The sequence below is a fragment of the Micromesistius poutassou genome, assembly GCF_964030765.1.
Source record: "Micromesistius poutassou genome assembly, chromosome: 20".
In the NCBI taxonomy this organism is placed as follows: Eukaryota; Metazoa; Chordata; class Actinopteri; order Gadiformes; family Gadidae; genus Micromesistius; species Micromesistius poutassou.
In genome coordinates, this window is record NC_140290.1 from 14,744,381 (window position 1) to 14,763,422 (window position 19,042).

The following is a 19,042-nucleotide window of genomic DNA, read 5'->3' on the forward strand; positions in this document are numbered from 1 at the left end:
ATGTTTCTCTTCACTTTGTCTTGATAAATAATAGTGTGGATCATTTACATTTGGAAACGCGGACGGTGTTTTTTTTTTTTTTTTAACGTCAATGCATTGTGTAACCTATAGAGGGCGCCGTCTCGCACGGGAGAACCAGAACGACAGTTGCTGAGAAGTTTTGCCCCGTGGCGCCGCCATGGTTCTTATAAAAACACACCGACGATCGAATGAAAAGGAGAGAGAGAGAGAGAGAGAGAGAGAGAGAGAGAGACCGGGAGTTTCTTTATTCCTGTGCGTCAAAAACCCCTAGATGACCCGGTGGCCAGGGACAAAGCCGTGACAATAGAGCCTCCATTTTGTCTCCTCTCCCGGGGGGGGGGGAATGAATCAAACAGTCTGTCAGCGCGGCTTCAAAAGCGCATGGAACGCAATCCAATGGAATAGCAGAGCGCTGCCTTATTCGCCGGTTGGACGGGGGAAACTTTGGTGCATACTTTAGTCTTGACAGATTGGGGGGGGGGGGGGGGCGGGACTACGCTCTCCGGTCACGCCTCTCACAGTACAGCCCCTCAGAGCGCGGCGGGATGTGTGGCTCGGGCCACCCCCCCCCCCCCCCCCCCTCCCCCACCCCCACCCCCCCATCCATCACCCCCCCCCCCCTCCCGGAAACAGGAAGCACTTGGTTCCCTCTTGGCTCCGCCCCTCACAGTGTACCTTGGTCGGTCCATAACCACCCCCACCCCCACCACCCCCCCCCCCCCCCCCACCACTCCTAGTGCCGTGCCTGACCCCCCTCCTAGGGGGGGGTCCAGAACACACACAAACTGGCCTGAAGCTTGGAATGTTTACCGGGGCGGGGCGGGTGGGGCGGGGCGGGGGTGGGGGAGGCGGGGGGATAAGATACCTCTCTGATTGACCTCTCTGACCTCTCTGGTCCCCCTCACCAGGAGGTCGGGGAGGGGGGGGGGGCAGCAGACCACCACTGTGTGGACATAGGCCCCATGTTACCTGAGTGTATAGACTCCGAGGGATATACCTGAAGAGATGGGCTACGTCCAGACAGGCCACGCGTCCGGCGTCCCCGCCTCCTCGCGTGGCGTTTGATGGGACAGGGGGGGGGGGACCCCCAAACTCTGGCCTTGATTGTTATCAACAGAATCCTGAATAGTACGGCTGTCTTTTCCTGCTTAGGTGCATAACAAAGAAACACAGTTTTTTTCCTCTTTTTTTTTTTCTGTATCTTCTTAAAACAAACTTTTTTTTCTTTGCTATTCGTAGAGATATAAGAAATTATATATATTTATATATATATATATATATTCATATATATATATATGCATGTGTAGAGAGCTTATTCATACTGTGAATGCCCCCCCCATACCCCACCCCTTCCTCACCACCCCCCCACAACCCCCCCCACCCGACGCAGACACACACACACACACACACACACACACACACACACACACACACACACACACACACACACACACACACACACACACACACACACACACACACACACACACACACACACACACACACATCCACACACACACTCAGACCCACAAACACACACGCTGATTCCAGCTTCCTCACACTCCCCTGGTCATGTGTCCGCTGAGCCCCCCCCCCCCCCCCCCCCCCGGCCCCCGCAGGGTGCTCGTCATGGCAACACGTCATGCAGTGAGGTGGGAAGTTTCATTAGGGGGGGGGGTTTAACAGCAAAACAATAATAATAATTAAGACTTAGCAAAGATGTGAGGAGCTGCCTAGCAGAGGGGGGGGGGGGGTATCTCTGGTGTGTGTGTGTGTGTGTGTGGCGGGGGGGGGGGGCAGAGGCCAGCCTCTGCTCGGGCTCCTTAACTGACCGCCTGGTGGGGGGGGGCGGGGTCTGTCTGGGGGGGGGGCGGGGCGTCGGCGGCGTCGGCCGGCTGGGTGGAGGAGGAGGGGGGCTCTGGCTCCCCCTGGTGGCGGGGGTCCTCCTCCTCGGCGTGGGGCTGGAAGGCGGGGCCCAGGCCCAGGCCCAGGGGCCCCGGGTGCAGGGGCCCCGGGAGGAGCCGCACGGGGCAGAAGGCCGAGCCCGTGGAGATGAAGTTCACCTTGTTCTTGTCGGGGCAGGAGAAGAGCTGGGCGGACGGCGCCGGCCTGGAGCTGCTGGGGGCCGGCGGGGAGGGGGGGGGGGGGAGGGGGGGGGACACTCTTTAGATCACACTCTGAACACAGCAGGAGGAGGGGCCCCCGTCTAATGCCTGATAGCCCGGTTAGTAGTGATCCACCGATATTATCGGCCGATATTTGCGTTTTTTTACGTGCATCGGACAAATTTTTTCGCCGATTTTATTTTATTTTTTCCCGGCATGATTTACAGACAGTTCAATAAATGTTAACTTTTTTAATTGAGACTTGTTACATTTGTTATCATCACTGTGTCATTTTTATGATGTAAATTGAGGGAGACAAAAGCAGTATCTGGCTCCGAATATCGGCTCAAGAAAAATCGGTCATCGGCTAAGGCTGATGAAAAAGAATATGTATCGGCCCTAAGAAATCCATATCGGTCGATCCCTCGCGGTTAGCAATCCTCATCCCACTCATTGACTTTAACGTCTCGGCTCCCTGGTTCCTCCGCGGCTGCCAGCCGGGCCCCTTGGGCTTTTACACACCTCCTCACACACCAAGAATGCGGTAGGACCTAGAGCTACCGGAGCCGACACTATGTATTACAAACTACCCTATAACTCACTCGGGGAGACGTCAGACGGTGACATGAGGCGCGGCGCTCAGAGATACGGACGGTGATCCAGAAGCCATACCTGGTCTCCTCGAAGGCTTTGATCTTCTCACAGCCCTCGGGCGGCTCCCGCTTGAACATGTAGCTGTTGTTGGGTTTGGGCGAGGAGGCGAACTTGGGCAGCGGGGAGCTGCTCCCGCTGTCGGCACCTGAGAGGAGGAGGAGGACATGGATCAGATCCGCGAGGAGCGCTCAACTATCCACTATCCACGGGGCTGCTGGAGGTCGAGGTTCGACCTGTGCATGTACGGCGGTGACCTCTCTAACGCCCTGCCCCCCCCCCCCGTGTCCTACAGGCAGCAGAGACCGCTCTCCCACCTGCGTGGCCCGAGGGGGGGGGGGGGGGCAGAGGCTGGGTGCTGCCAGGTGGTGTAGCCCAGGTCTGTAGCCTGTGTTCACCCTCACATACATCTGTACACACGCCACGTACAACAACGTGATCCGGCTCCATGGGCTCTGCCTACTTGTGTGATGATGACCGTTAAAGACAATCTAACAGATGAATCACCTTATCTAATGTTTTGTATTGGATAAAAGTCTGTTCTCTGCGCAGAGAACCCGCAGGCAGAAAGGACTTTTCTGTAGCGCCCTGCAGTAGGCGAACAAATTAAATATAAAAAAATTATATATATATATATATATATATATATATATATATATATTTTTTTTAAATGAAATTTGTTTCCGATTATAAATTTTTCTGCATGGAGACAGAATCGTTCTAGAGAGAATCGCGATGCATCGAGGAATCGATTCTTTTTCTCACCCCTAGTTTCCACGGTGATGGGAGGTCACATGGCGGGGGCGGGGGGGGGGGGGGGGGGGGGGGGTGGGGGGTGGGGGGGCGGGGGGGCCTACCTTTGTCCCGGTCGTACAGCAGCTCGTCGGTGGAGTAGGGGCTGCCGGCGTGGGACCCCGGGGGCCCGGCGGTGGCGGGCGAGGGGCAGGGCGACAGGCTGGAGCAGCTGCTGGAGCGGCCGGGCACCGAGGACGGGGTCTGGGTGTCCACGCTGCGGGTGCTGCTGCTGCGCTGCTGCGGGGGGAAGGGGGCGCGCCGGCCGTCCGGGACCTCCAGGGCCTGGTGGGGGGGTGGTGGGGGGGGTGGGGGGGGGGGCGGGGTGGAGAACCATAGGTGAGGCCCTAATCAATGCTGGCATCGTCAGGGTGATGTAAATGTATGTATATTACCTCAGCATCCTCAGCTGCCTGGAATGGCTTTCGCTTCATTAGGCCAGAAACTAGTAATCGACCGATACATCGGCCGGCTGATATTATCGGCCGATATTTGCGTTTTTATACGTGTATCAGCATTGGCTGATTTTTCTTTTTTTCCGATTTCTTTTAAAAATTATTTTATTCTTTTTTTCCCGGCATGATTTACAGACAGTTCAATAAATTTCAGTTTTTTAAATTGAGACTTGTAACATTTGTTATCATCATTGTGTCATTTTCATGATGTAAATTGAGGGAGAAAAAGCAGTATCTGGCTCCAAATATCGGCTCAAGAAAATGGGTATTGGAGTATCAGTCATCGGCTGATGAAAAGGCTGATGAAAAAAAATCTTTATCGGTATCGACCCTAAAAAGTCCATATCGGTCGATCCCAACCAGAAACATCAACAGTAAAAAAAAAAATGGATCACTGAAGGCATCACATCGAATGCCCCATCAACATGCTTCTTCTTATTGCCCGTGAAAACCAAACATAATTGATATGGCAATATCACATGGTGTCCCTGCAGCTTCCCATCCCTACAAAACATTATTAACGTCACTAACATCCTGCTGCATGTCTGCTCCTCTGCACTACACACACACCCACATGTTTTTGTGAATAAGAATCCCATGAGCATATCAATATCATATCAAAATAGAGGTCGATCTCAATTCTCCCTTCAAATGAAAAGTGATTTCCCAATAGTCGCTGCTTCACTAGCAGTATGAACTACAGCAAATAAAAAAACATCATGTGTTCTTCTTTGGTGGTACGTTAAATATTTGTATAAAAACTGAACAAAGCATACACATTCTAAAGGTCAACTATTTACTATTTCTAGTCACTTAGCATACACCCAATGGGAGGTTCCATTAGTCATCCCGCCCCCCTGGACGATGGGCCATGATTGGCTGAGCCTTAAGGGGCATGACTTCGTTCCCGTTAGGTTCTTAAGGAAGTGAACTTGTGAACCCGGACCTGAGAGAAATGCCCCAAGGCAGCGACTGTGTTATTCGTAGGAGCAATCCGGAAAAAGTCCCGCCTCAAGCGCTAGGATTGGACAGGCAGCACAGTCAGTCAAACTCGCACGCTGACTCCTAACCCTAACCCTAACCCTAAGGGGAGTGCTGACCTTGAGCTCGTCCTTGTCGCCGTGGTCCCTGATGAAGACCTTCTCCAGCTCGTGGTTGATGCCCTCCATGCTGCTGGGCACCCGCGAGATGGACGGCTTGGGCACCGAGATGCTGGACAGCGGCAGGGCGGCCGGCTTAGACATGGGGCCCTGCTGCTGGGGCCGGAGAACAGAGGAGAGGGGGCCGTCACACCGGGGGGGGTCGTGGATCACACTGGGGTTGCCCCTAGGAGTGTCAGGTAGGTGTGTGTGTTGTGTTGTGTTGTGCGTGTGTGTGTACCTGCAGCTGGCTGAGGGCGGTGAGGGGGCTGAGGGTGGTGGCGGCGGGGCCGTAGGTGATGCACGGGGGCGGGGGCGAGAGGCAGTCCCTGTCCCTGCTGCTGTGCGGGGGGAGGTGGGGGAAGTGGGGCAGGTGGTGGTGGCGCCCGCTCTGCTTGCTCCGATGCAGCTGCTGCCTTAGCTTGGCTATCTGCTGGATGAAAGGGAGTGGGGAGAGAGGAGAGAGGACAGGGGGCAGAGGGGAGGGAGGAGAGGGGCAGAGGGGAGAGAGGAGAGGGGCAGAGGGGAGAGAGGACAGGGGGCAGAGGGGAGAGAGGACAGGGGGCAGAGGGGAGAGAGGAGAGGGGCAGAGGGAGAGAGGACAGGGGGCAGTGGGGAGAGAGGAGAGGGGCAGAGGGGAGAGAGGAGAGGGGGCAGAGGGAGAGAGGACAGGGGGCAGAGGGGAGAGAGGAGAGGGGGCAGAGGGGAGAGAGGACAGGGGGCAGAGGGGAGAGAGGAGAGGGGCAGAGGGAGAGAGGACCAGGGCAGAGGGAGAGAGGACAGGGGGCAGAGGGGAGAGAGGACAGGGGGCAGAGGGAGAGAGAGGAGAGGGGCAGAGGGAGAGAGGAGAGGGGCAGAGGGAGAGAGGAGAGGGGGCAGAGGGGAGAGAGGAGAGGGGGCAGAGGGAGAGAGGAGACACGGTGATTACAGCGGCATCAGACCTACTGTAAACATGATTACCGCCGATTTCAGACAGCCTAATTGTAATTAGCTCGGGGACATCCTTTTCTGATGCTTAAGGCACACAGTGATCACCATAAATAATGTAATCACAAGTCAGTGATTGGATGAACCTGGGAATAGTATCATTGTGGTACTTTTAAATCCCACGCCAAGCCATGCTCGCTGTACCTCCAGCTTGAGGGTGCACTGGCTGAAATGTTTGTATATAAACTGACTTTTTTGATATTTTTGGATTGTATTTGTCTCGTGCTATTTATGGACCCCGAGTCTGAAATAATAGTTTTCACATCATATCATACATCATATCAGTATATTTCCATCACGTTGAGGTGAGGTAGAGACGAGGGTCACGGTCGAGATCTGAACGTTCCTGCAGGACCTTTTGTCATGCGGTGCAGCTGATAAGACAACACGTGCGATACGCTAAAGCCGCCACTGGAGGTCCCCATAGGCACCGGACGGCGACTGGCCCTGGGAGCCGGGAGACGGGGGCAGACAGGATGCTATGGAGGGTGGTGCTGAACATAACCCAGAAGACATTCCATTTTTTTTGTAAATGCAATGAAAACAATTTCTTACTTTTTGAATACTTCAGTACAAAAGGATGCACTGAATGATTGAGGTGATATAGGGCCTACACATACGAATCCTGAGTCAAAACGGGGCTGCGTTTGGCTGAATTATAAAAGGTATAAGTGGTGATATGAAGAGCCGCTTGGGAGCCCAAAGAGCCGGCTCTCGTCGGTGAGCCGACCCAAATGATCCGGCTCGCTCAAAAGAGCCGAAACTCCCATCACCCTCTGAGGAACGCCGGCCCCCTGCGCTCGGATCCCAATCTCTACACCCCGGCCCGGGAACTTGTATGCACATGCCTGGGACATGTCCACACATGTTCCTACACACACACCCACACACACACACGCACACGTATCACAGAGGGGCCGTTCTGAAAGGCCCCCGACACGCGATCCCCTCCTCTCTCTCCGGCCGGGCCGCCGTTGAGGCACCGTGGAGCGGGCAGCTTTGGTTTCCAACTCCTCACACATCACAGGTGAACCGGGGCCTCTGGTCAGGTTTCTACCTGTGGGGGGGGGGGGGGCCGCCACCGGGGCCACTGCGCCAGGGGCAGCGGTGGGTGGTGGGGGGGGCGTGAGAGCTGCCTGGCCTGGGGGGGGGGGGGGGGGGACAGTAAGGCTCTCCGTGCCGCCAGTGTGAGCAGCAGCACTCGACCGTGGGTTGGATTTCTTTGTTTGTTTGTTAGCAGTACCGCCGGGCCGAGTGATGCGGAGATGGATAACGTTGCCTTTTATTTCACAGCAAATTCTCTGGTCAGGGCTTTGGTTTTGTTGTTTCCCCCGCAGGAATGCAATGGTGCAAGTTTAACACGTTACAATAATTTGTGTTTGTGTTTTTTTTATAAGCGCCTGGCTTTTTCTGTTTAGTGAGACCGAGTTCCGAAAAATCATTTCCCATTTGATTTATTGACCCAGAGTGTAACCAGTGGAGATTTCCTGGATTTGAGGATTCTCGGAAAGCTCTGACATGTCAACATGTGCCTGTGGTTTATCATCTGTACGAAGACCACAGGACCAGAAGGGCTGCTCAATTACCACATCCCTTAGATTCAACACTGACAGAGCTGCTTGTGCTGCCGCTTTCATTTTCTACACGTGAAACACGTTATAAAAGGCCAAGTGTGGAGCATGTCTGATGTTCTGCAGAAATGCACGGCCTGGGGATGGCTGCGCCAAGTGTCTAGGCGGGGGGGGGAATGCTAGCCAGCCAAACACACTGCAGTTAACGGAGAAGGAGACACAGTGCTGTAGTTCATGATTAAAAAGGTTTTTCCCAGGGATTTACTAGTCTGGTGAGGCAGGGAGTCGCCCATCCTTATTTGGTCACAATAACACACACACACACACACACACACACATCACATTTCGGTGGTCTGCTCCCCAGCTGTTTGGTGGAATGCAGATGGACACAAGGAAGGCAGGAAATAGAATCCACCTCGACACGCTGGTGTCGGTCCACCAGGGCGGAGTGGAGACGTCACCGGGGGGGGGGCTGCTTCGATGCGGATGGATTACCCTCCAGCACATAGACCCACACATAGAGGAAGACGGCGGCGCCACATTAACTCTCCCTCTCCTCGCCCTGCATCAGGGCTGCCCACCCAGAGGCCCCGTCTCCCGTGACGACCGTCGGCGTGACGACGGGGCGTGCCGTTCAGACGCTCGGATAACCCGGATGTGTCGTGACTCGTGAGAGAGGTCCGCGTTCACGGCTGTGCACGAGTGGATCGAATGAACGCGGCGCTGATAACTGGAGAAGAAACCGCATCACAACGCCATTAGCTGTGTGGTCACGTGACGCGCGTGGCCGACTGCAGGGGGGGGGGTCATGTTGTGACCCCCTTGCTTCTGAGGAGTTCTCCTATCTGGCCGGTCCCGTTCCTCAGCGGCCAATCAGAATGCAGGGAAAACTTGGGTTGAACACCATGCTGCTACAACCATGCGTTCAACCAACCAATGTATATCCCCACCCGCCCCCCAGATCAGCCGTGACTGGGGGGGGGGGGCGGCTGTGGCGGCCCATAGATTGCGGCCCAGCGTAACGCCGGTTGCACAGAAGGGGAAGTTGGTCGTTAGGAGTGGAGATAGGCTTATCTACCACCTCCCCTCTCAACAGACAGCCGGGTGTAGCCCCTGTGCGGCGTGCTGCCTGTCTGCCTTTCTGCCTGTCTGTCTGCCTGTCTGCCATCAGCGTCAGGCCAGGAGACACGTACTCAAACGGAGGGAGCCGCTGCCACGGTCTCTGTGAACGGCAGCCCGGCGAAGAGATGAGCTAGAGATCGTGTCACTCAGATGCAGGAGATGCAGGCTGTTCCATGGCTGTAGGATGCACAAGTAACTAAGGGATCTGGATAAGCCAACACATTCCGTATGGCTGGAATGTGGGACTCAGGCCAGCAGCTGTCACGCTATTCCTCATAAAACAATTGAAAGTGCTTTTAATGACCTAAGTTTGATTGCAGGTTCAATGATAGCATGTGTGTTGGATTCCTGCCTGCCTGCCTGCCTGTGTGCGTGCGTGCGTGCGTGCATTGCGTGCGTACGTGCGTGCATTGCGTTGCGTGCGCGCATGCGTCTGTCCATGTGTTGCGTGCATGCGTTGCATGCGTGTGTGCGTGCGTTGCGTACATGCGCTGCGCACGTGCGCACGTGCATTGGTGTGTGCGCGTTGCGTGCACGTGTGCGTGCGTTGCGTTGCGTGCGTGGCCGTCCCGTACCTCTTTGAGCTGGTCCGTGCTGCCCCAGGACGCAGAGCGCTGGTGCGTGTTCCTCTTCTCCTCTACTTCTTCGATCCAACACACGGGGGTCTGAACACAAGGGCACAGGGGCACACGTCTATGACATCAACCGCATGGACCAATTATGCCAATAGTTTGGACGTTTAATAACACTATGATTGACGTTTCGCTTTGCATTGACAACCTGACTCTGTACTGCTTTACAATATATAGAACAATACACAGATGTGTTTCTCCAGCGCTTTGCATTGAGTGTTTACATATGCAAAACATCCAATATTGCAGCTTTTGCAAAAACAAAAGCCCAGTCATGGTGTTGATACTGGGGCCGGTCGTATCGTGATCCGATGTCAATTGTGCAATATCTGCTTTGCTGGATCAATATTTATTACGCAATGGGGTTAATCCACTACACAGTGCGGTTGGCATAATGATCATACTACCGCAGCTATTGCCGAATACTGAAGCCTGTTCAGCACATTCACACAAAAAAATTAAAATACAAACTGGCGAAAAAAATCGGGCGATGCCGATACATGTAAAAAAATATATATATATATATGGGCCGATCTATCGTTCGATCACTACCTTATGCATTAGATAGTTGGTTTCAGGTGTTCACTCGGGAGGTGGTGTAGCTTTAGCTAAGGGTTTTGGTACGGTCAGGGCAGCCAAGGAGCCTGCCAGGACATCATAGCCGCTGCTTCAAACCATAATGATAGGTTCTGTTCAGGTTAGCAGTGGATATGGTAATCCCATACTACAGAATACCACGGTGACAGCTTTAGACTCCTTAAACACATGGAAGGTTTACAGTGAGATAAGGAGCCAATACGCCTTTTGTGACTGCAATCACACATGCATGACGACACAAAGCCGACAGCAGCCAATTCCATGCAGCTCCATGAAGTTATCTGCCACACACACACACACAGTGCTGGTTTCTGCGACAGAGGGTTGTGAATGACACTACATCCCTTTGCCTCTCCTGCAGTACAAACCAATGAGCACACACACACACACACACACACACACACACACACACACACACACACACACACACACACACACACACACACACACACACACACACACACACACACACACACACACACACACACTCCCAGTTTGTAGCCTGCCTGACAGAGGGAGAAAATTGAATTTCAGCCGTGCTCATCTTAATGGCTCTTGACTCAAAGGGACGTTTGTTTATTCATTTTTTCCAGCAAGTCAATTACCAGCTCTCTCTCTCTCTCTCTCTCTCCTCCCTCTTCTCTCTCTCTCCCTCTCTCTCTCTCTCTCTCCTCTCTCTCCCCCTCCCTCTCTCTCTCTCTCTCTCTCCCTCTCTCAGATCTAACGGAGGTGGCTCGAGGGGGTTTCGGGGGTTATTCCAACACAGACTTGTTTTATTTGAGAAAGAATTCATTGTGAATCTGGGGTCCCAGTGGACGGGCCCTGGGGCCTCCGGGGGCCTCCCTGGGGCCCTCAGGGCCACACTAAATCTGGAAGGCAAAGTCTTGGAAAGGGCTCAGCGGTGGAAAATACCCGGGTGGGGAAAAAAAAAAAAAAAGCAACTCTGTGGGCCAATATGCAAAGCGGGCCAAGAGGGAGAGGTGTGAACACACGGAGGATTGACCCTCTTCCTGCTGGGCTGACAGGCCTGACCAATAGAGGAGCTCTGACAGGCCTGACCAATAGAGGAGCTCTGACAGGCCTGACCAATAGAGGAGAGGAGAATAAGTCCCGCCTCCGAGGCGGGACTTATTCTTCAGAGGTCTATTGGTCTATTGATCATTCATAAACCCCATGTTATTCCCCATAGACATTTGACCGAGGGAACCGGGAGCCTCGGAGGCGGGACTTATTCTTCAGAGGTCTGTAGAGGAGCCCTGACGTCTGAGGCGGGGGCCTTTAACACGACCAGGACCATTTCAAATATAGACCTCATCAAATATGAATCACGAGTCATTATTAATGTTGTCAATGTGCCACTCACACACATCGTACAGACACAGCATCTAACATCCAGTGACTCCAGCTGCGGTTGAAACAACATCACTATTACTACTTCTAAAGAATAGGTCTAATCTATGGGGGGCGCAGGGCAGAACCAACCTGGCCTCCTGTCCTCTGGTTCTCCTGTAGCCACCCAGAGACCCCCCCCCCCCCTGGGCTGTGGTGACCCCTCTGAGCGTTAGGGCAGCTCGGGTCTGCAGCATGATGCACCGCACCCAGCCTTTCCACTGGTCTAATCTAGTCTAGCGCTCTGATTGAGCATTGGAGTTGTTTCTTGATGCTCTTCTAAGCAGCGTACATGTGTTCTCTTTTTACTTGGAGCCAAAAACCTCTGTCTTCTCACTGAAATAGCTCGACGCAGACTCCTCGCCCCGCCCTTCATATCAAAGGCGTGTCAATAAATCAATAAAGAACCAAAGTACAGACAAGAGAGATTGGCCCCCATAATGTTGGGGGTTCTTTTGTACTTAACATGTCTTGCCCAACATGAACAGTACTGTCAGCAGGCTATAACGCCGTGTGCATAGCCAGAGGTTATGATAGCAAAGCAAGAGACAGGATGTTGTCTTGAAATAAACTGGGAGACATTTCAGTTCAGACAAGACGAAGCCGGCGACTTCTGCTTCCCGAGTTCCTCATTTGCCCGGCGGGCGGGCGGCTGTGCCAGCTGCTGCAGAGGGCCACGTGACGGCTGGGACACGGGCCCGTACCTCCGGCCATGGAGTATCACATCTACACTGGCTACAGCGGCGCTCACTGGCTGCTCTCTCTCCCTCCCTCCAGCCAGCCTCACCACTGACGCACGTTATTCAGCCCGCTCGTTGTGGGAACCAGTACCCACAACTGAGATGAGGCGCTGTGGAGACGTCACTAGATGTTTCAAAAGAAAGGGTGAATAAATATGTTTTTTATTGGTTTAACTAGCGCATGCTAACATTTCACCCTGGACTTTGTTACAGAAGTGTGTGTGTGTGTGTGCGTGTGTGTTTGTGTTTGTGTTTGTGCATGGGAGGTTAGGGGGGAGGTCACCTGTGTGGATTTATCTTTCATACAGGACGGGTGGTGCAGGTGGGGGTCCCGAGGCCACTGGCCGGTGAGGTAGGGCCCGGTGATGGTGCCCAGAGAGGAGGTCCGCCTGATGGCTCCCACACTCCTCACCTGCTGGGCCTTTGGCCGCTCAGCTGCAGGGAGGGAGAGACGCAGAGATAAGGAGGCGGAGAGAGATGAGGAGACACAACGAGGAGACACAGAGGCATGAGGAGACACAATGAGGAGACACAGAGAGATGAGGAGACAGAGATGAGGAGACACAGAGATGAGGAGACACAACGAGGAGACACAGAGAGATGAGGAGACACAATGAGGAGACGCAGAGATGAGGAGACGGAGAGAGGAGACAGAGATGAGGAGACAGAGATGAGGAGAGGAGACAGAGATGAGGAGACACAGAGATGAGGAGTTCCCACCGTCATCAGAAGCCAATGAGATACTCTTGACTGTGTGAGAACGTCCTGCTAACCATGCTGTGGTGTGGGTGGAGCCTGCGATATCTGATTGTGAATGTGTGAAAGTGTGAATGTACCGAACAGGGTTCAGTATTCGGCAATAGCTGCGGTAGTACGATCATTATGCCAACCGCACTGTGTACTGGATTAACCCCATTAAGTAATAAATATTGATCCAGCAAAGCAGATATTGCACAATTGACATCTGATCACGATACAACTGGCCCCAGTATCAACATGATGACTGGGCTTTTGTTTTTGCAAGAGCTGCAATATTGGATGTTTTGCATATGTAAACACTCAATGCAAAGCGCTGGAGAAACACATCTATATATTGTTCTATATATTGTAAAGCAGTACAGAGTCAGGTTGTCAATGCAAAGCAAAATGTCAAACATAGTGCTATTAAACATTCATTCAGATCATCAAGGGGTCAATAACCTCGGTTTACCCTAGGCCAGAAATAACCAAGTGTTAAAGGTCAACAGTTGGAAATTCAGTGGGAGAGAGAGACACACACACACACACACACACACACACACACACACACACACACACACACACACACACACACACACACACACACACACACACACACACACACACACACACACACACACACACACACACACACACGATATGGTATTGCCAAAACATCAATGCTGCTTCTCCCGCAGGGCAGCCCAGTAGCTTTAGTCCACTTCATGGAGAACTACCTGTTCCGATACGACGATGGGACCATTCACAGAAAAGGGGGGGCGGGGGGCACCAGCCCACCTCCGCTGGGGGTCCTGGGATGGATTTATTTTAGACGGCGAGGGTCTCCGGCCTCTGGCCCCTAGCGGACCCGGCCTGACCGCTTGTGTCCCGAGCTCAGCCTAGCGGAGCAAACCCGATGAATGGCAGCTTCTTATTTATTTATTTTTTTTCCACCAAAACCTTTTTGCACAGAGAGGGCAGCTCTACGCCCCCTCGCCATAAGGAGAAGCAAACATTGGCTCGAGGTATTGTGTTTGTCCTCACGGCGCTGCCCTGTAAATCACGTGTTCGTGAATCAAGACGCGTGCGCACGCGGTGCGGTACGATCGCCCCGGTTCATAAAGGGACCGCTTATTGCTTCACGTCGTCGTTGGCCTTGGCTAGAGACGGCGATGTTCCCACCCCTCCTCATCTTCTTGTAAGTCTCTTGGCAGGTCTACGTCTGTCCTTAATGGGCCTCCTGTGCTAGCTAGTGTGGCACCACTTCCACCCCTGCTGGAAAGAGGAAGAGGAGAGAGGAAAGAGAGAGAGAGAGAGAGAGAGGAAAGAGAGAGCGAGGAAAGAGTGGAAAAGCGGACTGGGAGGCAAACGAGGGCACTTGGGTCCTCTACAGAACGTTCCAGAATCGCCCCTTGAGGGTAAAAACACTAAACAAAAAAGCTGCTCTTTTTGTTTTTGAACCCTAATGCAAAAAAAACTAAAGAATATCCATACGATAGCCTTGGGACTGGTGGCAGCATCTGGAGAGTGAAGAGGCTGAGCACATCAGAGGCTACGCAACTCTCTGTGGGGCCGGCTTGTAAGCCAACTCAGCTAACAGCAATTAGGCCGTGGCCATTAGCCATTTCCCAGCCCCTCATGTTAGGGTAAGTAAGGTGATGTTAGGTGTGATTATCAGAACTGCAGTCAAGGTATTCAATCCATGATTCACATCAATTCCAGCAAAACCCTCTGTACGTACAATCCACTGTCTATATGGGATGTGTCATTACGGTGTAGTATTTCCATGCAAGATACTGTACGTCTCGACTTGTGATTCGTGCATTGTGATATTGTCTGCCAGAATTGGTTTCCCACACACCGCTCGCGTGAGTGTGGTCGTTTGCGTGTGTGTGTGTTTTAGTTTCAGAAGGTTCAAGATAAGGCCTTGGTACCATATCGAGTCTGATCTGGTGTGTGTAGCCCAGAGAAACAACAAGTTGTGCTAAGTTACAGGTATCGCCGTATTACACTGTGGCACTGAAACAATGGGTACTACTTTGGGTGACACCGATCTACCAGCCAGAATGCCGAAAAACAAGGATGGAGGATTCTGATTCAAGGTCTTCTTTGAAACCTGCTGTAACAAAAGGGCACCAATGCTGAACCCTCGCCACTGACATGCTCACCACATGTGCAAAGCCTTGAGCAACCACGGTTCCATTCGATACACATAGTCATTCCTTCCCTCTTTCTCTTGTCACGTTTCCGGTTCCCTCTCTCTACTCCACTGGCCATAGAAGGCATAAAAAATATCTTTCAAAATACAGAACCTTCCTGCTGATTCACAAGAGCCAATTGGGACGTGTGTCAAAGACGTGGCAAACACAAAAAGGTGTAAAGGCCAGAGACTGCACATCGGTCTATTCTGGTCTTATGCGAGGCCGGTTCAGGGTTTGTCTGCCCCATAAACCAGGAGAGAGAGGTACTGCTATGGCAACAGAACGCACCGACAGCGTACTCTAAATGCTGGCTGAGCGTGAGCCTCCCCACAGACACAAGGGAAGCCTCCCTCGTACAAGCAGCAGTGAGGGCGAGTTAGTAGCACCGGGGCCAAGGTAGGCTCCACACAACACGTGTTCCTGCACTACAGCGTAGGGCCTCGTTTATGAGGCCATTGGTGGAGGACCACTGCGATGAAGAAAGGCCCAATGTGTTGGTTACCCTAGAAACGTAGCTGGTTAAATGAGTGATAGCTGGAATCGTGACTGAGACTCTGCTCATGACTAACACTGACTAACACTTTGAACGCATTGATTTTTAGGTGCAATTTAACCACATTGATTTTCAAAATGTGTAATAAACAAAATAGCATTTTGATTCTAGAAGAAGGATCTGCTGAGGTGACTTTTTTGTCCATTTTGTTATGATGGACATCAAAAGTGTTGGATATATATTTTGAAATAGATATTTGACATTTAATGATGCAGGGCCTTTCCTTCATGAAACAGAATGTCGTAGCTTGTTAACAGTCCTCCAAAAGACCAGGGGTCCCTTTTCCAGCATGACTTCCTGTCTGGCCGGGGGTACTGATTAAAGAGTCCATCGACTCGAGAGCCCTATGTTGAACCACCCGTGACCCCCCCCCCCTCCCCCCCCAACTCTGGCTCGGTCGAATGGCTGAAATGAAAACAAGCCAATGACTTCCTGTCATTGGCTGTCTAGATTGCATGGTCCTTTGCTCCTGTGTAGGGTAACTAAAAACACACACACACACACACACACACACACACACACACACACACACACACACACACACACACACACACACACACACACACACACAGTGCTACGTTGCACCGCCTAAATGAAGTCCTGAATGGAAGCCTACTACAGTCCCAGGGTTATGGATAGAAAAGATGTTTAGGACACGTTGAGAGACCTAGCAACAAATGACAGCATCACCCCCATCGTGCAAGGCAAGGAGGGGCGTGCACAAGAGAACACAGCGCCGGCCAACCCGCTGTATAATCGCCCCACTGACTCACCAAGGCCCACGGGTTTCAAAAGGATTCTAGGATTTACAGGCCCAAGACCACAAAATGGCCATCAGACACGGGCCCATTCAGCGCTCGTATACATGTAGATAGCGACAGCTGTTGGTGGGAGTTCACAGGCAGATTCAGTTGGGTGGAGGAGTGGCGGTGCGTATAGCCGAGCCGAGCCGAGCCGAGTGTTGTTTTAATAAACAGACCGGTCCCACCGCTTGTTACTTATCTCCAGGAGACGAAGGTTGAACTTTCATTCTCAACCTTCATACCAGACTGACACTAATGCACCCGTTCGAAACCCCTCCCAGTGTGGAATCCACGTCGGCCAGCTCCACCGGCGGCCACACGCCTAAAGAACACTGTAGCCATGACGACAGAATTTTACTGCCCCCCCCCCCCCCCCCCGGCCCGATGGTGGGGCCTGGGCCCCGGCCGGGGACGCCATTAGAACAGACATGGAAACGGAAGAGACTAGCAGTTACCATTTGACAACTCTTTCTCTGCGTCACATAACATAGGAAGCACTGATTTCCATTCCATAGTAATAGCAAGTGTGACGTCAACTCATAGGAATCCAGTGTTGTAATGCATGGGCTTTACAATTAGCTTAATACATGCAATACGTGCTGCCACACTGACTTGGGTCATTTCGTTTACTTTCTTTACTCAGTTATTGTGGCGGTGTGCAGGTCACTGCGTGACATGTTTTTTGACATTTTAAACACCCAGTGTACTACGTGTGTATTGGATGCTTCCCCACTGAAACCCGAGGAGGCTGCAGCGCTGCGTCCTATAAAGCATGCATAGCTGAAAAGTGGTTTGGTTTATTTATTGGGCAATTACAAGATACAGTGTGCTTAAACAAATGCATATTTGAGACAGTAGACATGTGCATCTGCCGTCACAAAGCGAAACACAAAGCTTTGGCGTCATCGTGTCTGACGTTAACCAGGTTATTTTCTGTTGCTAATTCTTTCATTTCTGCATGAAGCTCTGCTGTATTCGTGCAAGTGTGCAACAGCTAGCAGCACGGCTGTTGTGTTTATGTCTGGGAAGGCGTCAGCTAGGCCCCTGTGCTGCCATGGGCAAGGGACATGTCACCCCATCACGCTTCCCCTTTAGCCTTTAGCAGGCGGACATTAAACATCAGAATACATTTTATATAGAACTAGCACTCGGGAGAAGCTCACGGCCGATGGATGTTTCGGATGAACACCGAGGGGTTCGTGTGAGGACTGCTGCGCAGCAGGAGCCGCATCATCACGGCCATCCATTTCCTCAAATGAATGATCGCATCTATAGAGACCTCTTTAACCACGACCTCAAACATTACATCATCACAAATATACACTTCTGCTTCGAGCTATTCCATGATGTGTTTGCGATTTAGTTTAATGGCAACCTTTTGCCCAACGCAACACCATAATCGTATCACCCAAATCATAAAAAAAAAAAACTCCATTATGAAATGATCAATACCTTATCGATATATGACAGGTTTGATGATCGGTTCTCTGTTGTTGTTGTTGTTGTTGTTGTTGTTCATTCTTTGGTGTCCCGCAACATCCCCCCGGCTCCTCCACCAATGATCTGACCCACTTAGACAGCTAGCCTGCTAGTCACCGAGCTATCCGAGCAGCAGGGATGGGAAGCGAACCGATGACCTCACGTCACGTCGTTACCTTTGGAGACGGGCTCCGGCGAGCTCCTGTCGGGCGGAGAGAGCCTCTGTCGGGCCACCAGCCTGCCCTCCGAGCCGCTTCCTCCCGGGCTCGCAAGCAGCAGTGGGGTCGGGCTGGTGGGACTGGAGCACGTCGCTGATCCGCCGTTGTTACCGAGTGCGGAGGAGGCGGAGGAGGAGGAGGGAGAGCGGGTCGGGCTCTGCTGGTTTCCATGCAAAAGCTGGAACGGAACCGTGGCGCGGAGGGGCTGCAGCGGGCGGTGCGCGGCGCTGCCGCTGCCGGCCGAGGGGGTCGGAGGGGCCGCGTCCCCGCCGGCCTTGCCCCGCGGCGGTCCCGCGGAGGAGGAGGCTGATGCTGACATTGTTATTAACCACAGATTGAACACTGCTCCAGTTGACAGAAGTAGTGGGAAATGTTTGAAGATTCTCTAGGATGTTTGACTACTTCCTTATTCGTTTGTTCCCCTTTGAACTCTCGGTATACAATGATAAAAAAGAAGAAAGATCCAACTTCTGGCAGGCTTGTTTAGTTCACCAGTCAGCAGCGGTGAAGTGGTCTGCTACATGTTGGCGGTCTCAACGAGTCCCAGAAAGTTACTTTAAGACTTACTATTTTACTTTGCTAAAAACTAAAACTTCCAACAACTTCCATGTGCTGTTAAAACCCTGGTTCCAGCCTCGGAGTGAGTAAACGACCGCATTATAAACTTGTTCCTTTGTTACTCGAACCCTCGGATCCTACCAGAGCCTTGACCCTACATTTATGGAAGAGGGTGGGACCTGAAATCACTTCAGCCACTCTGATTGGCCCGCCTGACTGCCCACGAAGACATGTGCATTGGGACCATCGTATTGGTTAAGGATCCGTCATTAGGGTGAGTGGATAAAAGTT

The 19,042-nt window shown here is 52.4% G+C and overlaps 1 protein-coding gene across 6 annotated transcripts; it reads right to left on the reverse strand.

The window, feature by feature from the left end:
* Positions 1-1,643: 1,643 nt before the first annotated feature.
* glcci1a (glucocorticoid induced 1a) lies at positions 1,644-18,879 on the reverse strand. Of its 6 annotated transcripts, none has more exons than XM_084485004.1 (8): positions 18,152-18,879; positions 12,485-12,636; positions 9,419-9,508; positions 5,405-5,596; positions 5,125-5,280; positions 3,635-3,854; positions 2,799-2,925; positions 1,644-2,136 (listed from the first exon to the last, which is right to left on the reverse strand). In XM_084485004.1, the coding sequence occupies exons 1-8, from the start codon at positions 18,510-18,512 to the stop codon at positions 1,845-1,847; spliced, it is 1,590 nt and encodes a 529-aa protein (XP_084341130.1). In that variant the 5' UTR covers positions 18,513-18,879; the 3' UTR covers positions 1,644-1,844. The 6 variants fall into 6 exon arrangements, with proteins under 6 accessions (XP_084341130.1, XP_084341127.1, XP_084341132.1 ...); XM_084485001.1 differs by having other exon boundaries at positions 1,648-2,139; XM_084485006.1 differs by having other exon boundaries at positions 1,649-2,136; positions 5,405-5,593.
* Between the last annotated feature and the right edge of the window lie 163 nt (positions 18,880-19,042).

What these genes read in the sequence shown, in the direction of transcription:
- glcci1a (XM_084485001.1), bottom strand. Translation starts at nt 18,512, where the DNA reads ATGTCAGCATCAGCCTCCTCCTCCGCGGGACCGCCGCGGGGCAAGGCC. An exon ending in GCCGGAGCCCGTCTCCAAAG is followed by an intron (nt 12,637 to 18,151) that starts GTAACGACGTGA and finishes CCCTCCCTGCAG; the next exon opens with CTGAGCGGCCAAAGGCCCAG. An exon ending in GCTGTACGACCGGGACAAAG is followed by an intron (nt 2,926 to 3,634) that starts GTAGGCCCCCCC and finishes TCCTCCTCTCAG; the next exon opens with GTGCCGACAGCGGGAGCAGC.